This window comes from Salvia hispanica, chromosome 3 (genome assembly GCF_023119035.1).
Source record: "Salvia hispanica cultivar TCC Black 2014 chromosome 3, UniMelb_Shisp_WGS_1.0, whole genome shotgun sequence".
Lineage (NCBI taxonomy): Eukaryota > Viridiplantae > Streptophyta > Magnoliopsida > Lamiales > Lamiaceae > Salvia > Salvia hispanica.
Genome location: NC_062967.1, coordinates 19,971,332 through 19,979,121, shown reverse-complemented (window position 1 = coordinate 19,979,121; position 7,790 = coordinate 19,971,332). Strand labels below are relative to the sequence as shown.

At 42.6% G+C, this 7,790-nt stretch overlaps 2 protein-coding genes across 2 annotated transcripts; both read right to left on the bottom strand.

Annotated features, from left to right (window-relative positions):
* Nucleotides 1-1,851: 1,851 nt before the first annotated feature.
* Nucleotides 1,852-4,970, bottom strand: LOC125213173 (G-type lectin S-receptor-like serine/threonine-protein kinase At4g27290). Its single transcript, XM_048113566.1, has 7 exons — nt 3,606-4,970; nt 3,409-3,540; nt 3,208-3,344; nt 2,923-3,133; nt 2,613-2,850; nt 2,389-2,539; nt 1,852-2,315 (listed from the first exon to the last, which is right to left on the bottom strand). Exons 1-7 carry the CDS (start codon nt 4,870-4,872, stop codon nt 2,010-2,012), a joined length of 2,442 nt encoding a protein of 813 aa, XP_047969523.1. The 5' UTR covers nt 4,873-4,970; the 3' UTR covers nt 1,852-2,009.
* Nucleotides 4,971-5,980: 1,010 nt separating this feature from the next.
* LOC125209537 (peptide-N4-(N-acetyl-beta-glucosaminyl)asparagine amidase A-like) lies at nt 5,981-7,782 on the bottom strand. Its single transcript, XM_048109137.1, has one exon. The coding sequence runs from the start codon at nt 7,780-7,782 to the stop codon at nt 6,094-6,096; it is 1,689 nt and encodes a 562-aa protein (XP_047965094.1). The 3' UTR covers nt 5,981-6,093.
* Between the last annotated feature and the right edge of the window lie 8 nt (nt 7,783-7,790).

The window sequence follows — 7,790 nt, the reverse complement described above, 5'->3', positions numbered from 1 at the left end:
AGCTTCAATGGAAGACTATGCAGAGAGAGGGAGAGAGCTATGCAAATGATATGCTTGATGTACTTGTGTATAGGGAATGCAATGGATGCATGCCTATTTATAGACCAAGTCCACTCATGGGCATTGATGAAGTCAAATGCCATTATGTGTGTCATGATGGCTTGACTGTAACCGCCGGGGGTTACTAGTCATTACGGAAGATAGATGGGACTGATGCATCTGAACACACTACACGATGGGGTTCATCGTGAACCTTTTGGTCACACGATGCGTCGGGGTCCATCGGAGACCTTTTGTCACCCGCTATGCGTCGGGGTCCGTCGTGGACCTCTTGGGACCCGCTATATATCGGGGTCCGTCGTGGACCTTTTAGCAACCGTTGTGCACTTGGGTCCACTATAATTATTACACGTAATAATTCATCTTATTAAATCAATGTTTAATAAGGTTCTCTCCACCAATGTGAGATAATTAACTCTTTTAATTAATCCATTGGTTTTATCTCATAGCTTCTTTATAGATCACCACTGTGACAAACTTTAATTCATAATTTCTCACTCACCGGGAATCGATTTAGCGAAAATGAATATACCACGGAAATCTACTCCAAAAGTAGATCGTCGCTATTGCATTTAATTTTACAAAATTAAATGTCTCGTCACATTTATATTGGTCAAAGTCCATTGACCAAACACGATTCCAACATCAACTTCATAATTCAACTTTCCAGCAATATACCCATTTCAGATTTTTGGAAATTGAAGGTAAATCTACCTATTGGAATAAAATGTGAGGACAAATTAGTTTCCACATTAGTACATATCTTTTGCAACAATTTAATCATTCTATATTATTTGAATAAGGCAATGCCTTTGATATATATAAAGTCAAAGTCATAGCTGAACAACATCTTTGACTTATATCCTAACAAGTACTGTACTAGTAAATTAACAGATTTCAGACATAATGGAGTAGCTCTGAAGGCACAAATTTAGAACTCAATGATGAAAGCTCCTTTGTCACGTAACGGATCATAGATGGTTAAATTTATAGACCTAATTAGACGTAAATACAGACGAATTTGGATTTCTCTACTCTTCATTTTAGGTCAAAGCGGGTCATTCATGTTGAACAGAAGAAGCTTAAATGGAATTATTCAGACTTCGTTATACAATGATGAAGGAAGATCAATTCCCACATTATTCTTGGAATAAAAGTGAATACTAAAAGCAAAAACATCATGTAAAACAACGAAAAATCACAAAATGTTAGAGAACGTACCATGCATGTGCCGAGGTCAAGTGGTGGCTCAGCCTTAGGATATAAAAACGAGCGATGTTGATGTGGAGCATGATCCTGCTTGAAAGAGGGACCACACACGCAGCTGGAGAGACTTGGTCATAGGAGATGAAAGGAAGATGATTTGATTTTGTTACGATCACAAGTAATAGAGGATCATTGAAATAATAATGAGTTGAATAGGAAGGGGGAACAGATGTGAAAAGAAGAAGAGGAAACTAACACCCAACCGATTCGACACATAGTTAGTTACGGTGGAATTTACAACTTAATGGAGGGTGAAGGAAGAGCAGCTGAAAGCTCAAGGAAATGGATAGATAGGATCTATTCAAGCTTACATGAATTTGAGAATCCGGTGATTCTCTGTTGAGCGTATCATATCTTACATTGTCATTATTCATCGCAGCTCATCTTCGCAGTTTCTCCCATCATTCAGGAAAAATGATGCATCCGAGCGTGAGTTTATCCTCTTTCACTGCTACCAACTATGGAAATTTCATTCACGAAATGCACCGACAAATTGAGAAACCACAGGCTTATGTCACAATGATATCAATATTATGTGATATGCAAATCAATACTATATTTATTATACAAAACCGAAACTGAAGGTTTGTTCATCATTCTTAAAACATTCTTCCCTGTATTTTTCTCTCTTTTAGTTACGGAACACCAAATAATTAAAACACTATACACAACAGTTTTGACTCCTATCTACCTTGTGTCCAAGTGATTGTAAGTTGATTATGCGAAGCTGTCGGATTAGAGCTGTTGGAGCTGTCATCAATACAAATGTCCCTCTCCGTGAAGAAACCTGGCTGTTTCGCCTGTGGTAGCGCCACTTCATTCCCCAGCATGAACACCACAGACGACATGTTTGGCCTGTCGTCTGGGCTATTCTGCACGCACAGCAGCCCCACATGGATTGCACGTTCCACTTGTCCCAAGTCGAACGCCTCATCCAGACAAGGATCGACAAGTTTTCTCAAACTATCTTCCTTGTAAAGACTCCACGCCTGCACACAGTTTCAGTTGCTTCAGATGATCAATCACTTAAAAGAACAAGAAAAAGTGAAGAGTTCTGCTTACATGTCCAAGAAGATTGAGATTGTGGTCTTTAAGGAGGAATCCTCTGTTTCTGTGGCCGCTAACAAGCTCCAGCACCAGAACACCAAAACTGAAAACATCAGATTTGACTGAAAATAGCCCGTCTATAGCATATTCCGGAGACATGTAGCCGCTGCCACATTGTATGTCACATTAGGATACCTATTTTTAGCAAAGTCAGATTTATTTAAACTTGATTTTCTTACTATGTCCCAACAACTCTGCGCGTTCGAGCTTCTGTTTGGTTTCCTCCGAAGCTCCTAGCTAATCCAAAGTCAGATATCTTGGGAATCATATCAGCATCAAGCAATATGTTGCTAGCTTTGAGGTCGCGGTGGATGATTCTCAGCCTCGAATCTTGATGAAGATAGAGTAGCCCTTTCGCAATTCCGTTGATGATATCGAATCGCTTTTGCCAGTCAAGGAGCCTACTCTTTTCCTTGTCTGTCCAAATACAGACTATTAGAAGAGAGCCAAAGTGAGTTTAAAGTTTATAGTTTGGAAAAAGGGTGTCACCAAATAACGTTAAGTCGAGGCTATGATTAGGCATGTATTCGTAGATCAACATGTATTCCTCTCCTTGAGCACAAAATCCCAGAGTCCTCACTAGATTACGATGCTGGAGTTTGGCTATCAGCATCACTTCATTTCTCAGCTCGTTCACTCCTTGGCTCGACGTCTTTGACAAGCGTTTCACAGCAATTTCTTGCCCGTCTTCCAGCACGCCCTGCACACCATTTTGAAAATGTGAAATGCAATACAAATAAATGTGAAATTGCAAAGAAATTGAAGTATCTTTACCCTATAGACAGGTCCAAATCCGCCCTCACCCAGCTTGTTCGTGTTTGAAAAATTATCAGTAGCTTTCAAAACCGTAGGCAAACTGAAGAATGGCAGCTCCCCTTCTTTCGCATGAGTTGCACTGAACAGCCCTACAACTGCACAACATCAATGTCATATTCAAGCACAATGTTAGCCATATAATTGAACATTTCATTACACCTTCTTGACTCATGCTCGAATTCTTCTTCGCCCTCCGGCCATAAACATAAGCGAGGACTAGGCACACAAAAACCACCGACGTAATACTTGCTATAATTATAGTTCTTGTTCTCCCTCTGTTACTTGCCACATCTTCAATCAAGAAAACCAAACATCATAATCAATCTAATCATCATCATCACAAGTTTCGTACTTACCTACAGACTCTGAAGCAGCCATTCTGATATAAAGATCCTGGCCGGCCGAAGCCATAGCTCTGATGTCGATCAAGTCGCCATGGTAGTACAAACAGCCACTCCCGTCTCCACTGATATTCAGCTGCGTATACGCCATACACGAACAGTCCCTCGCGCAATCTGCTTGACATTCCGCAAGGCTCCTCCTGTCCACATTATAGGTAGTGTTCCGAGCATCAGGCAGCTTGATTGCAGAATACTTCAAAAACTTATCCCCACCACAGCTCAACGCAGTCCTCCTCACGCACCCATCCGACCAGTCCGTTCGCCCCCAGCTCTCCGGATCCCTCGGCACGAACCTGTCGAGGCATCCACATGACGGGGAGGTACCTGCGTTGCAGCTTCCGTGCGGACCACACCTCGCGTAATTGTCACAGTGGTCCACAGGCAAGTTGGTGTAAGATGACCACGAATTTGTCCGATTGTTCCACGTGGAGCGCACTCCTTCGCCATTGGGATTCAGCCTCGATATTGATAAAACAGAGTCCCCGATTATGCCCTCCGTGTAGCGCACCTCGTTGGGGAAAATCTGCAGCGACAAGGTGTAGGTCGGGTCGTTGCTCGTGTCGGGAGCCCCGCTCCACCACAGCCCGTTCCACGGTCCGATCCTGTACTGAATATCATCACCCTTCTTAATCACCATCTGCGGGTATCCGGTGGGCTCAACGTGCGATGAATACTCGCCTTTTGCTGGATCGTCGTCGCTTTTCCATGACGAACTGTAGGTCTCGACGCCGGTGAGATAGTTCCACCCCAGCCGGATTCCGGCCAATAACGTGTCGCAGGGGTAATCGAAGCTCTGCCAGAGGAAGTTATCATCAACGCCTGCATCTTGGACGATCAGGTTCCCGGAGTCGAGCAATCGCGCGGTTGGATTTGTGGCTGGAGTGATAAACGCCGACGACCAGACGGTGCCGTTAGTTCTATTAAGAATAGCAAGGACACCAGGCGCCATCACCGTTAAAACGCCGGATCTGTCTGTGAGCGGAGACTCTCTGTTAGCGACCCACACATATGTTGGAACGGATATTTGGCTGTACCAGATTCCGACGTAGCGATTGGTAGAATTGTTGAGGTTGAAGAAACCGAGCTCGAATACTCCGTTTGCAGAAACGAGTGTTTCTCCATCTCTGATTCTTGCAGAGGTGGCTATGGTGTCGGTAGCAGTTGCAGTAGAGCGGATTAGCAGAAAATAGATGAGTAAAATTTGGTTTCGGAAATCGTCCATGCCTACAGCTGATGTTGTTTTAATCTTTGTGGAATTTGGTATCAACGGAGTATCATATTCATAATTCCAGTCAAAACTGATCGAAATCGAGTCGTCGTTCAAAGTGACGGTGGCGGCCGACTCAAATGTAATGTAACTGTGGCTCTTCGCGCTGTATCAACGATTGTCAAACTTCCTCATTTATTATTACAAATTTTCATCCTTTACATATGCTTGTATTGCGCTACTATTTCCAATCATGTCAACTTAATTTCTTCCGAACTATATCCAATTTTAGTTTTTCTTCAAATTTCATCCACATTAAATTTACTTAATCATGTATCCCCTATCTCCCATTCAAAATAAAATTTTTTCCTTGTTGAGTTATGTCATTAAAAATGAAACGTTTCAAAAAATGGAAATATTATTATTATACTTTTTTCCTTCTCTTACGTTATTCACTCTTCATTTACTCACAAAACAAACTATATAAAATCTCGTGCCAAAAAACAAACGTTTCATATTTAATACTCCGGAGGGATTATAATATTACTATATTTATGTCTAAAAAAATATTAAATTTAATTTGTTATAATTATACTGAACAAAGATATTAGATATTACTATGCAAATTCCTTCATGTGGAAAGGATGTGTCATAAAATATACTCCTTCGGTTCCTTTTAATAGAGATTTTTTTTATCTACACTGAGATTAAGAATAGTGTGTTAAGTAGATAGTGAATAAAGTAAGAAATAATAAATATGAGAAATAGAGAAAATAAAATAAAAGAGATGATTACTTTTTGGCAAAAATATAAATAACTCATTCTTGCAACTTTTTCTTTCCGGGACCAACTGCCATGCCCATGCGGGCAAAAAATATAAATAAGTCAACTAATATGGAACAGAATTAGTATATTATTATAACGATGTTACTTCATCATTTCTTTGCATTTACAGCATTGTACACTGAACGTTACATAATTATACACAAATTATCACAATAACACTTCTACTTATCATATATAGGGAAATATTTAATTGTCTAATATACAATTATCACAATAATACTCCTACTTACTATATCTAAGGAAATGTTTAATCATCTAATATAACCACAACGAATTTAATTTTTTTCAAAAATCATAACCAATCATGCAACACTAGGTTTATTATATTTGATCCACTTGAATACGAGGAATTCCTCTGCAAAACTTGGTTTATTTTATTTATCAAAATATTTAGATGTGTTTGCAGATGGAACTCTCCCTATCATGTAAAATAGTGTAGTTGGCGCTTCTGATCGTCCTAAAATAGCAATAATCATCACCATGATATCTATAATCTTGTTCAGTCTTTCCGAAACCACGCAATGATTTATTCTCCACCACTAAATATCCACCCGCACTCTGCGAATTCTTCAACCTCCCAAACCTACTCCCAAACTCCGACCTCTCCCGCCATTTCTCATCCAAAACCAACTTCACATTACCCTTGAAACTGCTCTCATTCGCCTCCGAGTAGAGGCGCACGCCCATCTTCGACCGCGAAGAACTGCCGGAGAAAACCTCCCCGGATGCCGTCACCGCCTTCACATCCCCCCTCACTTTGATCACCTGTTCCAACACCTGGAAACCCCCACCCTTTCTCAACTCCATTTTATTCTTGTACCTCAGCTCCTGCCTCGAATCCGTCGTGATCACGCCGTAAGACGACTCCACCCGGCCACTCGCCGCCACCGATCTGCTGAATTTCGCACTAAACTTTCCCTCGGAACCAGAAACCCTAGATTTCACTGAGGACGACAGCGGTGAAGAGGACGAGTCAGTGTGTTCCAGCACCTCCCCGCTCGTCCTCTCCCACTCGCTGTCTAGCCATAGATGCAGATTCGCGTCCACAAACCAAACGTTTAAGCCGTTGGTGATGCTGAATCCGAACGAGTGAGGCTTCGAGTCAAGCAATTTCCCGAGAAAGGGAGTGATCTCGACGTCATAAGTCGGTAGATTGAAGGAACCGATTGCGGAAACTGGTCTCCAAAAAAATGGATTGACGCCGCCGGTGTAGATCACAGTGAAAGGCCACACCGCCCCCACCACAGCGTCATCGATCCGCACGACAACCTCGCGGAATGGGCCGTTTCCGGGAATGCCCATGAGGTTGTTAACGGAGATGTATTCGTTCGGGAAGTTTGAATACCAAAACTCATCATTTTCGTGGAAGGAAACATAAACCTCCATCACCGCTCTATAAGCGTTGTTTGGGATTGTTAGCTCTTTTCCTTGTACATCTGTCGAGTTCTGGATCTCGAACCATGCCCCACCGTTGTTCAATGGCGTAGCTCTAGAAATGGGGAGTATCAAATCCGCCGGAGATCCGCCGACATCTCCAGCGGTGGGGTAGAAATGGAAGGTGAGGTTAACATGGTAAATTCCAGTATATGTTGAATCAACGATGTTTCCCATATAAACCGACAAATTATGTTCCTTGAGGAACAAAGAGCGATACCTCGTGACGTCTTTCTTAACGGTCCAGACAATGCCAGCGGGGGTAGGCTCCGCGGTGCAGCTTCGGAGGAGCTCGACGCCACCGAGCCAGATGCCAAAGATTCTGTCGAACTGCCGCCCTCTGCAAGTGGCGGTCCATTCGAGAACAACTTTCCCCAAGTGTCGGCATTTTGGAGTGTAATTCACAAGAATGGGTGGTTTGGAGTAGGTGTTGGCGAATTCTTGATTATGGAGGATAGAGTGAGAGCATGGTTCAGTATTGGGGAGAGGGATTGGCCTTGTGACTTCAAAGTACGTGGTGAGAACCTCAGCGGCAGCATCGGAGGAGGAGTGGGAGCGGAAGGCGGCGGTCTTGTGGAGGTTTGCGGCAGAGGGTGGCGGCTGGAGGAGGAGTGAGAGGGACAAGAGGAGAATCAAGGGTGCCATTTTTCACT